The following is a 17812-nucleotide window of genomic DNA, read 5'->3' on the forward strand; positions in this document are numbered from 1 at the left end:
CTTAGAATGGCTAGTAGATCTGAGACTTATTTTTTATCTTACTAACACCAATCAAAGTGTTGGAATTTTTTGCTGCTACAAAGGGAAGGTTATAGAGAAAGGGCAGGGTGAGGAAGAGGAGTAGGGACAGAAAGATGAACTGGTCTAATTCCCTCCTTTGACAGATGAAGACCTGGGGCTTAGAGAAGCAATCACTAATGAACATAGAGCACTTTTGTGGTAGCAAAGACCTGGAAGCAATGTCAATGCACATTGGTACACAAATGAAATGGAATGCCCCTAAGAAAGTGTAAGAAATTGTAAGAATTTGTATGACATGATGAAGCTGGTGAATACAGTTCTCCCGACTCTCTGGACAGCTCTCTTCCCATACCACCTGAGTGCCTCCTTTCCTTAGTTCCACCCAAGTGATAGAAGATAGGAAACACAGTGGGAAAAGTAGTAATAAATGTGAGGTGATACATGAGAGGAAGAGAGTGTAGATAAAGGCTTTCTTTTATTTGAATTTGACTACAACTTGGTTTTACGGATTTCAAAGTTCTGTATAAATTTCTTGAATAATACATATTTCTCACATTGATTTAATTCAAAATATATTTGTTAAGCACTGACTAGGTCACAGGCACTGGGCAATGTGAATACAAAGATAAGAAAGAAACAGCCCCTGCTATAGAGAAGCTTGCATTGTTTGCATTTGACTAGATACTACACAAATCTATTATTTCATTGACAATTCTCCATTGCTTGAGGTTTGGTTGAAGAGCCCTTGATTTGGAGTCAAGATCGGGAATGGAGCCCCAGTTTTACTATCGCTCACTACTCGACTCTGGGAAAGTCATTTAACCATCCTGAGAATTAATTTTTCTCATGCACAAAATAGGAGGATCATGGGATTATAGATTTAGAACTGGAAGAAGTCTTAAAGCACTTCAAATATAATCTCTTCATTTTATAGATAAGGAAACAGAGTTTAAGTGATTTACCCAGGGTCACCTGTTAGTAAGTATCTGAGGTTGAATTTGAACTCCAGTCTTTGTGACTCCAAATCTGGGTGGGCTCCTAAATGGCTCCACTGGGTCTGCTTACTTCACTTGACATTAGTTTTTTATACATCTTCTTGGGCTTCCTTATATGTTTCAGCTTCATCCTTCTTAGTGATACAAGTATTTCATTATGCGAATGTATCACTTATTGTTCAGCCATTCCCCATTGAAGCCACCTTTCCACTCCTCAACATCATGGAAATCCTACCAAATAGCTTTTCATATACATATATATGTGTATATATATATTTATATATAAATATGCACATGTATAGGTATACATAAATATGTCTATATATGTGTATAGTTCATATATATGTGTGTATGTGTACATGTTTATGCATATATGGGTATAATATATGAGTACTCATATATAACATATATATGTAAACACACACGTAATACTTTTATGTGTTTATATAGCATTTACATATTTTCACATTTATAAAGCATTTTATAGAAAAAATTTATTTTTTTATTTCATCCTCACAATAATCATGGGAGGTAAGTTTTATTATTATTTTCCCCATTTTTTGCAAATGTGGAAACTGAAGCAAATAGAGGCTAACTGACTTTTTCAAGGTCAACATGGCTGATAAGTATCTGAAGTTAGCTTCAATCCCGGTCTGGAGATCTCACAATAGATGTTGCAATATTGATTATGATAACCCACTGATCAGAATTAAGTATGCACTTTTTCAAATGGGAAACTGAATGGGTTATTCTTCTGAAGCAATGCAAAAAATATGACCATTTTCTGGATCCTGATGACTTTATTTTTCTTTGTTTCCTTCAGTACCTAACACGGGTAAGGAGAGAGATGGAATCTGCAAAACCTGGGGACAATACCATTTTGAAACATTTGATGGCATCTACTATTACTTCCCAGGAAACTGTTCTTACATTTTGGCAAAGGACTGTGGTGCTCCAGAACCCCAGTACACTGTTTGGGTAGGTAGACCAGAAATGGAAGCAACTGTGCTTAAAAAGATTTTAATTCATGATGGAAAATATGGGATGGTGATGATAGCATCCTGAACAGCTGCAAAATGGTAGAAGTAGAGGGATACTGAATGGATTGAGTCAACCTTTTAGTCCAGCCTGAGAATAGGATAAAGGATGATAGAAAGAAAACACTTGGGTGGGAATATACTTATCAGGTCACCCAAACATACTCTGCTCTCGATGATACTTGAAAAATCAGTATTTGTTAGGTGACATGTCTTTATCCTTAAGATATGTTTGGCCTAGAGGCCGATGGACTACCTGAGCCTTCTTACCTGTCTTCCAGGTCTTTGGTGGTCAGCTGGATTTACGTGTTGAGAGAAGAGACTTTCCAGAGTCGAACAAGGGTTAGGATTTATTCAGGGTCTTAGTTACATGTGCAGGGTGAACTCTTCCTCAGGAGAGAGGAATCCTCCTCTTCCCAAGGGGCAAGGATCACACAGCAAGAGGATGGGAGAAGAAGAGGGGAGGGACCCTCTTCCCTCTAAGGGCCCCTCAGTGCAAGGAACGCCTTCAGGCTTTCCTGTCCCTACTTAAGCTCTCCCAGCCGCATAGTTTGCACGTGAATACCGTGAATACCGTACCTGCTCTCAGCCCCTAGCTAGTCAACAACAGGTGTGCTCAGACCACAGGCCAATCTCAAGGGTAGGATGCTCTCCCCACCAAGTTTCCCACTGAGAAGAGATGGAAATACACAAGATAGCCTGTGTTTCTCGCCTCAATCCCCAGCTGTTCCCTGGGGGGCCTCAAGAGAACTCTAAGATTTAGAGGTCCTCACTTTTACCTGCCCAAGACTGTCCTCATGAAACTGAGCTTACACCCCTAACAAAGATATATCATTATTATTATTTTTTTTAGGTTTGGAGAGAGTAGGGTGAATGGATACCTCACTGTTTCTTCCTCTTCACATTTTCTTTTCTTCCTCAGTGATACTTATTCCTTCTACATATTTTGGGTGTGTGTGTATTGGGGAGTGGGGATTTGGAACAGTCATTTCCTTCAGGTGGAGAACTCTCAGTGTGGAAACTCCTTCCATTGATGCAGATTGGTGATTCCCCTAGAGTTGACTGGAGCTGAGAGGTCAAGTAATTTGCGTTTTCCTCTTTTAGAAAAATCAAATTAGTTAATGGTTTGTCTGTTTTATTCATTATTTTTGAAAAACCAGCCCATATTTGTTTATCAAATAAATATTTTTTAATATTTAGTTTTGTTTATCTCTTCCTTGAGTTTCAGAATTTCAGTTTTGTGTGTGTGTACATGTGTTTGGGAGTTAAATGACTTGTCCATGGTCCCATGGTTTGCATGTATGTTATGTTGTGTATTAACATTATGTAACTATTATGTAATAATGTATATTAATATTAATTGAATAATTTGAGTCTTCCTGGCTCCAACGTTGGCTTTCTATTCATCATTCCACACTACCACTCTTTAGATAGAAAGCTCATATTGATAGAAGTAGAGTGTATTTCATTCAGTACAGATGTACATGGAGATTACTTGCACACCGCGAAGAAGAATTTTGAAGCCATGTAGGATTTAAGAGCTGGAGTTTCCCACTGTCTTGATGTGCTGAAACTTTTTTCTGTCTCACGTCTTTGTTTGAAATGGCTTGAGCTATCTCTTCCTCCCACATGCAATAAGAGATTAATATATGCAGATGGCATAGTTTTGATAGCAGAAACAAAGGAATGATGGCAGAAAAGGGAGACAAAACAGGTGGCCCAATGACAAAGGAATGGAAATAAGTGCTGATAAAAGGAAAGGAGCCCCAATACTGAAAGAAGTCAGAGAGGCTCTTTAAAACAACACAGCAACAAAAAGAAAGGTCATTAAATGCTTGAATCCCAGAGAGGAAATGGGTCATGTTGAAAATTACTAAATGGAGTGAAATGACTCAACAGGATCACAAATCTGTCTGCATCTGTGACACAGACACGACTGGCTCCAGGAAAAAGTAGGAGGTAGGAAGACTTTGTGTCTAGTGTTCTTATTCTACATTCCAGGATGTCTTCTACAGACCTCACCTCAGATTCTCTTTTTCCGCTGGCCTGCCCTTTCTCATGATGTCCCAGATTCCCAGGGCTTAGTGCCACCAGCCCTTCCTGCTTGTACTTTGTTTTTTTACCTGTCTTGCTTGGCTGAGTGCAGTGAGTCCTGGTTTGGGAGTCATTTGGACAGTGGTCTCTAAGGTCCTTTTCAGCTTTAAATCTATGATCTTACATCTCTTTTACATCTAAATCCAGGATCATATGATATATCAGGGCTCAAAGCTAGATAATTTGCCCAGCACAAAGTCTGTAGGTAACAAATGCTTATTGCTTGAACGATCAATTCTTCACACTCAAATTCAGTTACTACTTATTAATCACCAAATAAATGCAGATAACTCTGCTGGATTTTTTGGGGACAAACACAGATAAATCAGATATTCCCATTGCCCTCATGGAGATCCCATTTGGTAACAGGGAAAAGACAAACACACAAATAATCATAACTCAAAATAGAAAGATTCATGAATAGAAAGGTGTGGGATGGGTAATGCCAATCCTTGGCTTTATCTTGGACTTTTCTCTTTCTTACATCTATATTCAATCACTGGCCAGAGTCCTGTCTTTTCTATCTTCAGGCTATTTTTTACGTTCCTTCCCTTCTTCCTCTTCTCATTGCCATTACCCCAGTACAATCTCTTGTTACTGCTTCTCTAGATTATTTTTTAGTAGCCATCTAATAAAGTTTCTTTTTCTTCACTCTTTCCCTTTCTTCAATTTAGAATATACCTGGCATATTTAATGCAGAAATAATCTTTCTTAGAAGTAGATCTGGCCATGTAACAAGAATGAATTCTCACTATCCACTAAGAGCCAAATGACACCTTCTCCTCAAAGGTATCCCTAATCACCTCTGTTGGCAACCATCTTTCTTTTTTCATATCTCAAACAGCACTTCATTATGCACCTGTATAATGAATTTATTCATAAATTAGTTTGTATTATGTATAGCTACTTATATTGGGTCTTATCCCCATCTACGACTCTAAGTTCCATGCCAGGAAAAAAATCATGGTTTAGTAAAATTTTATGTCTCTCTTTTACCTAACCTTGTAGTTATATAATTGTTGTTGTCATTGAGTTGTTTCAGTCACATATTTGTGACCCCATTTGGGATTTTCTTGGCAAAGATACTGATGTGGTTTGCCATTTCTTTCTCCAGTTCCTTTTTACAGATGAGAAAACTGAGGCAAAGAGGATTAAGTGATTTAACCAGGATTACACATCTAATGAGTGTCTGAGGCTGGATTTGAACTCAGGTCCTCCTGACTCCAGGGCTAGTGCTCTATCTATGTACAATAGGTGATTTATAAATGTTTTGTGAATGTTAGGCTCAAGAAAGCATTATGTTTAGTATTAACATTAAGATACAAACCCTACCTCTGTTTCTACTTTTAAATGATGTTGTTTTCATCAGGAATGGTTTTGTTCATGGAATCTCTTTCAGATTCACAAATGGACCTGCTTTTTCTTTAGTGAAGCTGCATAGGCCACCTTCTATACCTTTTTTGTTTTCAGTCTGGATCTATGATTTCATTAAAGTAGTGTACTCTCAGTATGGAAACTCCATTTGCTACACCATTGTGGGTTGGCAACATCTGGATTTCCATTTATTTTTTTCATACTGCTACTCTCTTCCTGCCCTCCCTGTCCCCTCCTAATATTTCCATGCTTGCATGTGTGTGTGTGTGTGTGTGTGTGTGTGTATACTCATATGCAGGGTATCGCACAAGTCTTAATGAAATTTCAAGCTATTAAAACTTAAAGCTTAACTAGGACTTTTGGGAACACCCAGTGTATTTGGGGGACATCAAAATGACCAATACTAGGGAAACATCAGTCCCCACCATAGAACTTCTAGTCTCAAACTCAGAGAGCTGTCTGAGTCACTAAAGGGTCAAATGACATGCCCAGAATCACACACCAAATAGAAGTCAAAGGCAGAATTTGAACCCAGTTCTTCCTGCTCCAGCTTCTACCCTTAATGCACTATGCCATGCAGATTTCCAAATATCCTTGGCTGTGCTCCATTTGAAGCATATTTTATGATCCTCTAACAGGTGACATCAAGTTACAAACATATTGTTCAGAGTTCAGTAGAACTACTTCTTTCCAATATGTGAAACGGGACTTTTGAAGTCTAAAATCCTACATGGGCAGTTTCAGGTTTTGAGAAAAGAAAGATGTCATATAAATGTAAGACCAAACAATGCTGAAATCAACCACGTGAGTCTTGAGTCACCTATCTATATCTATCTATATGTATATATGTGTGTATATATTTGTAGCAGATCAATTCTCTTTACTGATTTCTAAGCTCGAGATAACATCTCCCTAAATTCTCCCTGACATTTCAGTTAGAGACAGCATTTTCTCTTCTGTTCTAAACTTTCCATTGGTAAAGTAAGTGATCCCTAAGTGGAGTTGTATATCATTCATAAAGTGCCAGGAAGTAATGGGACTGTGGAAATGCAACACTGGTAAACTTGTTTTTTTTTCATTGGCTCCTATCAACCGTGTTTATTTTTCACCCCTCCAGGTTCATAATAGTCCTAAGTGCCCTGGTTCTGTGTACTATTGCCATCGGTCAGTCAGCTTGTTCTTTTCAAGCCAAGAAGAAATTCTCATTTCTGGTCATGAAGTAAAGAAGGATGGAATCAGGTATGATCTGATAGTCTCTCAAATGAAATTTGCAATGTAATTTCAAAGCAGCTCAGAGTGGAAATGAGTTTTTGGGAATAAGAAGGTAGCATTTCATCTTCTAAAATAAACCTAAGAATTTACCTAGTGAGAAACTTAAGAGTAACTTCAAAGAGGTCATTAGGATGTAAAATCTTTTAACTCAGGGATCATCTCACTTTTGTATCTGTATCCTCAGCATCTACAAAGGTCAAATAATCAATGCTTTTCAGTCATTCACTACAGCATACTGCCTTTCTCTCTCTCTCTGTCTCTCTCTGTCTCTCTGTCTCTTGTCCTTGGTACAAGTGGTACAGCTAGAGACATGTATAATACAATTATTTCTATTATTATTATCATCTTAGCAAAAGATCTTTTTTTAAAAAGGTTTAAAAAAAGCTCCCCTCAAGTATGCTTTACCTCCATGGGTATTGTTTTCCATATCGTGGGATGAGGAATGTGACTTAGATGGTCTCCAAGATTCAGTACAGTTCAGAAAAATATTCTATAATTCAAATACTAGCGTTAACTTGTTAGAATATTTAGACTAGATGACGCAGGGGACTCAGCAAATGAATTACAAAAGATCCATACTCAGCACCTGCTTTTCTGTGAAATAGTTAATGTTATTCAGTCCAACAAGCCTGTCTTAAGATTCTCTAGGTGTAAGGCAGTATTAATACATGGGAGGGAAAAAGTTCTCTCTCCAAGGAGTGCTGGGTGTCAGACTGTGACCCTAAGAGTGCGTATCTTTCCCAAATTCCCTAGGCCTCTTCTTTGTGCATGAGTATGAGGGGAAATGCCATGTCTGATGGATTTGGAGCAAGTACTCAAGTGTTCTGTGATTCCTTATCACTGATCCACACTGCCTAAACCTAGCTGCCATTATCCCCACATGTCTTTTTCTTTGTAAGACGCAGTTTACTTTGGGTAATAAAGGTTGATCTTTCCTCAGTGGTTACTATTACTAATAAAATCATATCATAGAATTAAGAGGCAGAATGTCAGAACTGGGAAGACTTGGGTTAAAGTCCAGCCTCTGTCATATACTACCTTATGAAACTGAGCATGTTGCCCCAGGCAAATCCCTAGACCTGGGACTATAAATTGCAGATCAAATACTGGGCCACAGTGAAAAAGGCAGTTTCTTACGGTAATGAAGTCATAGTTCCAGTAAAAAAAAAAAAAAAAAGTATCATAGTGTGCCAGGATCATAGGAGTGATCTAGCGCAGGAATGGGGAACCTGCTGCCTTGAGTTCATATGTGGCTTTCTAGGTCCTTGGGTGCAACTTTTTGACTGAGTCCAAATTTTACAGAACAAATCTTTTTCTTAAGGTGATTTGTTCTGTGAAGCTTGGATTCAGTCAAAGGGATGCCCTTGAGGACCATGTGGCCTCGAGATTGCAGGTTCCCCAACTTTGACCTAGGCTAAGTGGAGGGATCACCTTTCCCTTTCCTTATTCTTACTTTATTAACCTTATTCATTCTTATACTGGGTTAAAGGTAATAAAGGATAATATTTATGAAAATTATTATAATTTGTAATAGTAGGCATTTCTCTTAATAATTAATGAACTCCGAGGCCCTACCTCAGTGTACCAAATTTTCAAAAATATATTGGAAATACCATTTTCCCCAAAACTCTTTGCACATTTTTCTATTATGAAATCTCTTAATTTCCTATGTTTGTTTAAATCATATCAGCAAATATCAATTTAATTAAATATCACGGCTACTGTATATTGATAGTACAATAGACAATAAAACAAAGACATAAATAATTGTTTTCAATCTGTGAGCTATGGGAAATATCAAAGCTAAGTCACCCTTAAAAATCATTACAACTGCTGGCTTCTCTTTATACCTGGAAATGGAGTCCTGCTCTTCAGCTTTCTCAGGCTGGCGGCCAACATCTTTTAAGAATTCTTTTTATAAATACTTCTTCACAAGATAAAGATTTTAAACAGTTCTCTTAGGAAATTTCACTTCATCTTTCTCTCTGTGTGTCATTTAATCTTTTTAAAGCCATGACAGATCATCTTTTAGAATGTCAGTTAAAACTCTCAGTCTCCTCACAGGCTCATTGTCCAAGATTCCATTGCCTCTCAGTGATATGGCAACTATCTCTAGCCTCTATGGGTGAGGCTGTGAAAGCTAGTGTTACAATAGAATTATGGATTTAACACCATCAGGGTTCATGGAGATTGTGGGATTCAGCCCCCTCATCTTATGGGCAAGGAAAGGGAGGCCTAGAGAGGATAAAGTACTTGCTCAAGGTAAGTGTCTGAGGTGGGATTCAAACCTATGTGTCCTGGACCAGGTCTGATGATGTGCCTCATTAAAGCTAAGTATTGCTGATGGTTTTTTTTAAAGGATGCAAGTGAACCTATTAATATCATGGATGAGTGTAACTCCTCCTGTCTTCCTTATACCCCAAATGAAAACAAACTATCCTTTGTGGCAGTAACCTGCATAGAATTGGGGTTCTAGGTTCTTTCTCCCCATTCCTTCCTACTAGTTGACATGACCTCATCCCACCAACCAGAATTTGGCCATTAGTGTTAGGTATTAGCGAATTCCATGGCTATACCCAGTTGCTTTCTTAGTTCTGCTTTATGGCCCACAAACATGGTTTAATTATATACCACTTGAGTACCAGGGAGCCTATGGTGACACTTACCACACTAAATCTCCTCCATCATTAGCACATTCTCTGCTTAGTGTGTGTAATTTTCAGTAGGATGTCAGTTATTCTACTCGTCACTTCTAATTTCTGTGGCTTTGCCCATTGCTCTACCCCAAGCCAGAATAGACTCATTCCTCATTTTCATCCATTCCTGCTTTTTGAAATCTTTCCCTTCCTTCAAGGATCAACTCTCTTTTTTTGCTTGGTATCTTGATTTTCCTGCTTCTTCCTGTATCCCTTTTATCCTTTTTTCCCTAAAGCGACAAGAGCTATTATTATTGTTGTTATTTACATCACTTTGTGCCTTGCACATGGTAGATGCTTGATGAATACAGGTTCTATTGGTTGAATTGGCCTGAAATGAAATGAATTAATCACATTCTGCTTTGTATTTTAGCTATTTGTTTAGATATGTCAATCCTCACCTCCTTGAAGACGACTGTATATGATTTCATCTTTGTATCTCTAGAGCCTAGTACATTGTCTTGCACATAGTTTGCCCTTTAGTACATCATGTATGCATGTTGGTAGATTGATTCATGGTTGAATTAAATTGAACTAAATTATTGACTGCCCACAGAATAGGTGCTTGGTAAATAGGTCTATTAGTATTGATATGGAAAATTTCTCTCTCATTTGAAGAACCAAATAAACTTAGAAGACTTTCCCTCCAAGGTCATTATCACTGACTTCACATCAGAACCCTAGGAATTCTTTTGTTCTATTTTTCCAGATTGACATTGCCACATGCAATTGGGCACGTTTACATTGAGAAGCTTGCGGACTACATTCTGGTGAAAACAAACTTTGGCTTTTCATTAGCTTGGGATGGCATTTCTGGCATTTATGTCAAGTTGTCTGAGGACCACAAAGGAAAATCCAGTGGTCTGTGTGGGAATTACAATGGTATTCGGTCTGATGACTTACAAATACAGCATGGTAAGTAAAATGCCTAGAGCAACCAAAATACACTGGGGACTTAAAGTAGGTGGAATTTGTGCTGAATCTTGAAGAAAACCAGTGAAGTCAGGAGGTGAAGGTAAGTAGGAGAGCATTACAGTCATGGTGGACAGCCATAAGAGAGAAAAGAAGAGTTGAGAGATTGAGTGTTGTCTGTTAAGAGGAAGAAGTTCTGGATTACTGGATCACAGAGTGTATAGAGGGGAATAAAGTGTCAGAAGACAGGAGAAAAGTATGAAGGGGTCCAGTTATGAAGGGCTTTAAAAGCTAAGCAAACAATTTCTTATTTGATCCTGGAATTCATAGGTAGCCATTGAAGTTTATTGAATGGTGGGGGAAGGGGTTGGCATGATCAGATCTGAACTTCAGGAAGATCAGGGTTGTGAGTCTGGGAGACAGAGAGGATGGTTGTTCTCTTAACCTTGGCACCCAGTAAGTGCTTAATAAATGCTTGTTGTTGTTGATAGTGGTGGTGGTGGTCGTGTGTCAGAATGTCTTCTTTTCCCTGTCCAAGCTGTTGATCTCAGATTATTAGAAATATCAGCAGGCAATCACTATTATTTTTTTAAGTGATGCTCAAATAGGGTAGTATTTTCATTTGTGTAAGACTTGAAAAACAGTAAATACTTTACATCTGACTAAATACAAATATAAATTTGGAACACATTTGGGGCATATCTTCCTATTTGGAGGAGAGATTTTGCAGCCAGTTCTAGTAAGGCTATCTTAAATGATTGCAAATTGATAGTCTTTTGGAAACGTAGGGTGATATACAGAGAAATACAAAGAAAATGGCACAATAGTTTGGAAGGGCTTTATTTCCAGACATTGATTATCTATTTGTTTATCCATTCACTTTATTGTGAGATACTGTGTGATCCAGCAGATCACATTAATTCCCAATGTACTGGAAGTGATTATTTCCAAAAGTCTTCCTTTTCATTTTAATATGATGAACTGAAAAATGAACAATTTAAATTTTATACTTCACAATAGCTTGTAGATTGGGAAATGGGGTAAAATGAACCTGAAATCAGAACATTTTACCCAGGTGGACCACTGAATGTTTGAATGACAATTACCTAGATGATCTCTTAAAAACAGGTTCTGTTTTTAGAACAGACACCAACATACAGTGGTCAAAGAATGAAAGAATTTCTGGGAACTAGACAGTTGTATGTCCACACAAATAAGTGTGTAGATGAAGATGAGAGGTATTTGTTTATCCCTTTTATAAGGAGATCAGGGCTGGTCCAAGGCAGGTCAACAGAAGTAACTGAAAGGCTTATGAGTATCTAGTTATATATGCCCAACATTCTCAAAATTATACTTAATTCTTTAGGTTTAAAAGTTATTATTGCTGAAAGAATCCTGTCAAAATGCAAATATCCCACCTTAAATGGAAAACATTTACATATCTTTAACATAGTAAGGTTGATTTATTAAGTCCCTAGAAGTGAAGATCCTGATGATGTTGGTCACAGCTAAATTTTGTAGAGGCAAAAGAAAGGTTTGTGCCCTATTCAGCGTCCTACAGGATTTCTTCTGAGGAATCTCTCAGGTAGAGCAAGTTCAAGTCCAAATCAGAGGTATGCCAAAAGTCATAAAACTCATCAAAACAGGAGCAATGAGGTTGTTTTTGCCTGTGGAATCTCAGTGCATGGGCCAAGCATGGTAGGAATGCTTATAATCCCTGCTACCTAGGAGGCTAAAGATGTTGGGTTGCTGAGTTAAGGAGTTCTGAGAGGTAAAAGGCTAAAGCCAATCAGGTGTCCACGCCATGCATGACACCAATATCGTGAGTTTTGAGCAGGGGCACCAGGTTGCTTAAGGAGGTGAGAACAGGTCTGGGTCAGAATTAGAATAGGTCAAAGTTTTAGTGGCCCTTAAATATTCAGCCTGGCTGAGATGGGGAAACCTAGTCTTAAAATCTTAGTGTTAGGGAATCTCACTTTGAGTACTTGAAATCTGCTTGCCCAATCCTAGGGCACATGCTGTACATACTTTGTTAGGCTTTCCTCTCTTCTTTTAACATAGATTTTAAGATGGGTTGTATCCCCTCCCTTTCACCAGCTCTTTGCTCACCAGCCCTTCCAGCTACTCAGCTCAATCCAATAAACATTTTTCAGCTGGGCTACAAGGTACAAAAGAGGGTGCTAAGGGTATCATAAGAAAAATAAGATATTCCCTATCTTCAAAGAGCTTATATTCCAACATGTACACCAACATGGAAATATGAAGTAATTTGCAAAGAGAGAAAACAACAACAAACTAAGGGGATTAGGAAGGGTTCTGTAAAAATAAGCAGCACCTGAGCTAATTAAAGCCTTTAAGAAGAGTAAGAATTCTAACAGGTGGATGTGAGGAGGCAGTATAATTCACTCATGGGGTAGAGCAGGAGATTCAGTGCCCATTTTGGGGCACAACATGTAGGTGAATTTGGTTAGAATGCTGAATGCATAGAGCAATGTGAATTAAGCCTAGAAGTGGGGGGCAGGTGGGTTTTGAAGGACATTTAATGCCAAACTTCTTTTGTTTTGATTGAGTTTGAGCACATGCCTACATAATTGAAACCTCCCATCATATCTCTGTGACAAGCTTGTAATTTTTTCTTGAATTCTAATCTATTTCTGCTTTCCTCCCATAAGTATGCACTTATGACAATACAGCTTTCATTTGTTGATCACTGAATGTTCTCTACTGTATTTTGGTTCCTAGATTTCCACATATGATGATACCTTCTTAGTAAAAAATTCCATTCTTACCCTCCCTTTCCAAACCCTTTCCCCCCCTCTTTTCTGTCTTTTTCCTTTTGAACAAGATTGGAAGATGTGGAGTCATGGGTCTTATCCCACTAAATCTCAGTGATACCTGTAAAGTCAAACTTACCTCCCAATGTTATGGTACCTACTTCATGTTGCTTGTTATCTATGTAAGCATTTGTAAATAGCCATCTGAAGCCATGTGTTTGATTGCTAGATCCTTTCTTGTATTTTGCCTCCTGCGAATTTTCTGGATCTCTACAGTTATTCAGTTAGGTAGTGCACTGGTTAGATCTCTGAGCCTGGAGCCAGGAAGACCTTAGTTCAAATGTGGTCTCAGACACTTACTAGCTGTGTGACCCTCGGGAAGTCATTTAAGCTTTGGTTACTTCAGTTTTCTCAGTTGATAAATGGAAATAATCTAATAGCAGCTCCCTCTCGGGAGTGTTTTGAGAACCAAATGAAATATTTATAAAGTGCTACAGTACCTGGCACATAGTAGGTGCCATGTAAATGCTTTTGCCCCCCTCTTCGTACATTGTTGGTAGCCTCGGTGTTATGTTAATGGATGAAAGAGTAACGAGTGGATACCTAAAAGCAATAATCTCTGTTAAATACATAGACTATTTTCTCCCTCTGCTTTCCTTTTCAGCTTAAAGCCATTTTGATTAATTTGTATTACAAGTAGATATATTCTCATCTTATTAGGTATACTTCATCTCTGACGAGGACCTTGTGGTTCCTATATTGTGAACTGTGGTCCAGGAATACAAATCCATTCATCTATTCATTTCCCAAAGGATCAAAGGAGAAGGCCACTGTTGGCTTAAAAAAGTACCTAGAGCTTGTACAGAGAACTGGGCATGGGAACCAGGGTAGGAACTACCTACCACTGGTGGAGGGAAGAATTAGGATGGTGGTACAAGCAAGTCCTGATGGGGTGGAGCTTATAAAGGAAAGTAGGAGGACACTGAAGATAATTTTATATCTGATTGTCTCTGAAACTAAGGAAATGAAAATGATTGGCATGGTAACTTGTCGCAATCTCATAAGTTACACCTAGATAAGGTCTCTCTTAAAGCCTTCCCTCCCTCAACATATGAATAGGTCTTATGCAAGGAAACGTCTAGGTATTAGGTTTATTCCTTTTTGTTATGAGAAGATTGGTATTTTTTCTAAACTCACTCGATGTTTTTCTAATATAAGTAATTTTTAGGGGGGCACTAAGCATTTTGATTAAATGCATTTGGGAATGTAGTTTCTCATCTGTGATTTAAAAAATTGTATTTCTTTGCTTGTGTGTATCTTATGCTTCAGGAGCTGCATCACAAAGAAACTAGACTTTTCACTGTGTGTGTCCAAGAAGATTTACGTTTTTTGCCAAGTGGAAATTGAATGTACCCTCTCCATAATTCATGCCTTCCGAGACTGAGGGCTGTGTTCAAAATGATCCCCAAGGCCTTTTGGCTCTAAAATTCTCCAGTCTGTGATCTGTGTCCCACAGCCGACATTTACATTTTGGATTTCCAAGCAGCCAAGCTAATATTTATAAAGTTCAAGATGAGTAGTTCGTTAAAAAAAAAACAAAACAAAACAACAGCTTTTTGGATCCTTTATTTAATTACAGTGAGAATTAGTAAAAAATATGTCATTTGTATCCTGGAGTTAGAACTCTGGTATCTGGACTTCAGCATTCCTTGGCTGTACTGAACTTTTGTGGTTTAGGATCCAGACTTAGGATACAGGCGGTACTAGGAAAGAAATCTTTTTGATTTTACAGTAAGGACATTGAAACTATTTTTTTTTTTTTTTGCAGTATCAGGTGTTGGGTTTTTTTAAAAAATAGAATGTGATATGTAGTTAGATTAAGTTAGAATTATAGAATTATGAGAGGCAGGATGACAGAGTGGACAGAGATCTGACCTTAGAAATAGGAAGAGCCGGGTTCAGGTTCTGCTTGTAACACACGTCTGCAGAGTAACCTAGGCAAGCCATTTATCTTCTCGGTCTGCCAACCACCCTTGTTAGGGAGAATTCCCTATGCCGGTGAAAGGACAGGATGAGTCCTCATCCTTCACAGAATTAATACAACTTAAAAGGGGAAGGGAACAAGCATTTACTGAGCTCCTACTATGTGCCAGGCAGTGTGCTAAGTACTTTACTAATATCATCTCATGTGATCCTCACAACTACCCTGGGATGTAGGTGCTGTTATTATCCCCATCTTACAGATGAGGACCCTGAAGTTAAGTGACTTCCCCAGGGTCACGCACCTCGGATGTGTCCGATGTCAGATTAGGACTCAGGGCTTCCTGGCTCTAGGTCCCACGTTCTATCTGCTGTACCGCATGGCAGAAGCATTGTCTCTACAAAAACCTAGAACTATGCATTTTAAGAGGTCTGGACACATAGACTTAGAGCTAGAAGGGCCCTCAGAGGTCATTCTGTTCAACCTCTTCAATTTATAGGTGAGTTCCAGGTCACTCAGCTAATAAATCTCAAAGGTGGAATTTAAACCCAAGTCTTCTGACTCCAGTCACTGTTCTTTCCATGGTTCCCGTGGTCATTCCAGTGTCTTTGACTTTTGAAATTATCTCCAATTTATCACCTATATATCTTATTTATACATAGTTATTTGAATGTTGTCTCCTCCAGTAAACTGTGAGCTCCTTTAGGTCAGGGAGTGTTTTTGCCTTTTTTGTATCTCCAGAGCTTAACACAGTGCCTGGAACATAATAACAGGTGCTTAATAAATGCTTGTTGACTTGACTTGAAGTTGTATTTTTTCACTGGCTAGACCTGAGAAAGGAGTGCTCCAGAAACTGTAGGAGAAAAATATGTTTAAGGGATTCAGTGTTCCTTCAAGTTCCCCTTCTGAGCTCCCTGAGTTGTCTCTGCAGCAAGTTAAGATTTTGCTATGACTTTCCACTATGATTGGCACCACAGTGTGGGATTGGTACCCTCTGTTTCTAATCTTCAACTAGTTGGAATAGGTATATCAGGAAGTCCTCTTTAGTAAGCTCTGTGTGTGTGTGTGTGTGTGTGTGTGACAGACAGAGAGACAAAGACAGAGACACATAGAAACACATAGAGAGACAGAAAAAGATATGGGTGTGGGGTAAAGTTTGGGCAAGTCTATAACTATCAATTGTAGAGAAGTTCTTTGCCTTGGTGGAATGAGTTTCCTCAGAGGGGAGTTCCCTAATCCAATGAAGTCCCATCCCCATCTCCTAATGGTGTGAAAATTTAAGGCTCTTGAGAACAGAAATTGCTTCTTTCTTCTTATTTATATTTCCACCATCTAGAACAATATCTGGCACATAGTATGCACTTAATAGATACTTCTTGATTGATTGAATATAAAATTATTTTTAATCAGGAAGTTTTCATTTTTTTTTTTATTTTGAGAGAAAAGAGTCTGTATTTGTGGAAAATGGTGCTCTCAAATGTTTTTGTGCAGTAAATGAAGTTACAGAAGATGTCGCCATGTTTGCCAATAGTTGGGCTGTCCAAACTGCAGAGGATGCCAACTGTATTGCTATTGCCTCAGATTTTCCAAGCCCATGCTCTATAGGAATCCATCCTTTTGAGGTAAGTTGCCTTTTTTAAATCAATTATGACAATGGTATTATGTAGTCACCAAAATATAGGCAGACAAAATGTTACACTTCATTTAAATATTTAGTTCCCCCCAAATTCTTGAACTGGATATTCTTACACTCTTTATATCAAATTTTGCCGGTGAGTGTTAGCCCACAGGGGTCTCTCATTGTGATCTGAAGGCTACTTTGACTTCTTGAGTGTTAATATAAGATCTTGCAGGTCCTACTGAACTGGGGAAAAGAAACAAACAAATAAACAACTTTTGAAGTGTGGGTTTAGCGGAAGATCTGAAGACCAGTCTAGTGGAGACTTGGAATCAAAAGTTCAGTACTTGGTACCTAGTGAGCACTTAAATGTTCATTCCTTCCTAAAATCTAGATGAGAATTTTGGATCTGCCATTTACTAGATTGAACCCATGATAATAATTTCTAGCATGTTTATAGTGTTTTAAGGTTTTCATGGGGCTTTCCATGTATCATCTCATTTGATCCTTCCAACAGACCTATGAGATAGGTGCTGTTATTCTCTCCATTTTATTCATGAAGAAACCGAGGCTTAGTGATTTATTGAGGCTCACACAGCTGAGGTAGGATTCAGACTCAGGTGTTCCTGACTCCAAGCCAACATTCTATCTCCTGTGCAATCTAGCTGCCTCATGAAGATGTCTACTAAAGCATGGAAGTGGATGTGGGAGGGGCTCTGATCTGTTTTACTGGAGGGGAGATGCACATCAATAGAATTAGAGATCCTTGAAATCTATAAAAGTTTGAATGAAATGAATTTTGTGAGAGCTCTGTTCATTAAGAAATCAGTGTTTGTTTTTGTTTGTTTGTTTTTGGTAAGATTGTGAGAGAGATAAGACTTAGGGAGTAGACACTGAGTCTTGGAGACAAAGGGATCTCCACCTTGTGGAGAGATCATTTTAATCCTCAGTGTCTCAGGCAGCTTTCTAAGGCTATAAATTGCAGAGCGGGGCCAATTCACATGAGTGGAGGCAGTTCTATCCCTTGTATTTCTCTAT

General features: G+C 38.4%; 1 protein-coding gene across 1 annotated transcript in view; it reads left to right on the top strand.

Annotated features, from left to right (window-relative positions):
- Positions 1 to 17812, top strand: part of OTOGL (otogelin like) — a 203458-nt gene that overhangs the window by 25999 nt on the left and 159647 nt on the right. The window contains exons 3-6 of the mRNA XM_072650594.1: positions 1840 to 1994; positions 6639 to 6760; positions 10199 to 10404; positions 16648 to 16778. Coding sequence (XP_072506695.1) covers positions 1840 to 1994; positions 6639 to 6760; positions 10199 to 10404; positions 16648 to 16778 — 614 coding nt within the window. The remainder of the gene's footprint in view (positions 1 to 1839; positions 1995 to 6638; positions 6761 to 10198; positions 10405 to 16647; positions 16779 to 17812) is intronic.

This window comes from Notamacropus eugenii, chromosome 3 (assembly GCF_028372415.1).
Source record: "Notamacropus eugenii isolate mMacEug1 chromosome 3, mMacEug1.pri_v2, whole genome shotgun sequence".
Lineage (NCBI taxonomy): Eukaryota > Metazoa > Chordata > Mammalia > Diprotodontia > Macropodidae > Notamacropus > Notamacropus eugenii.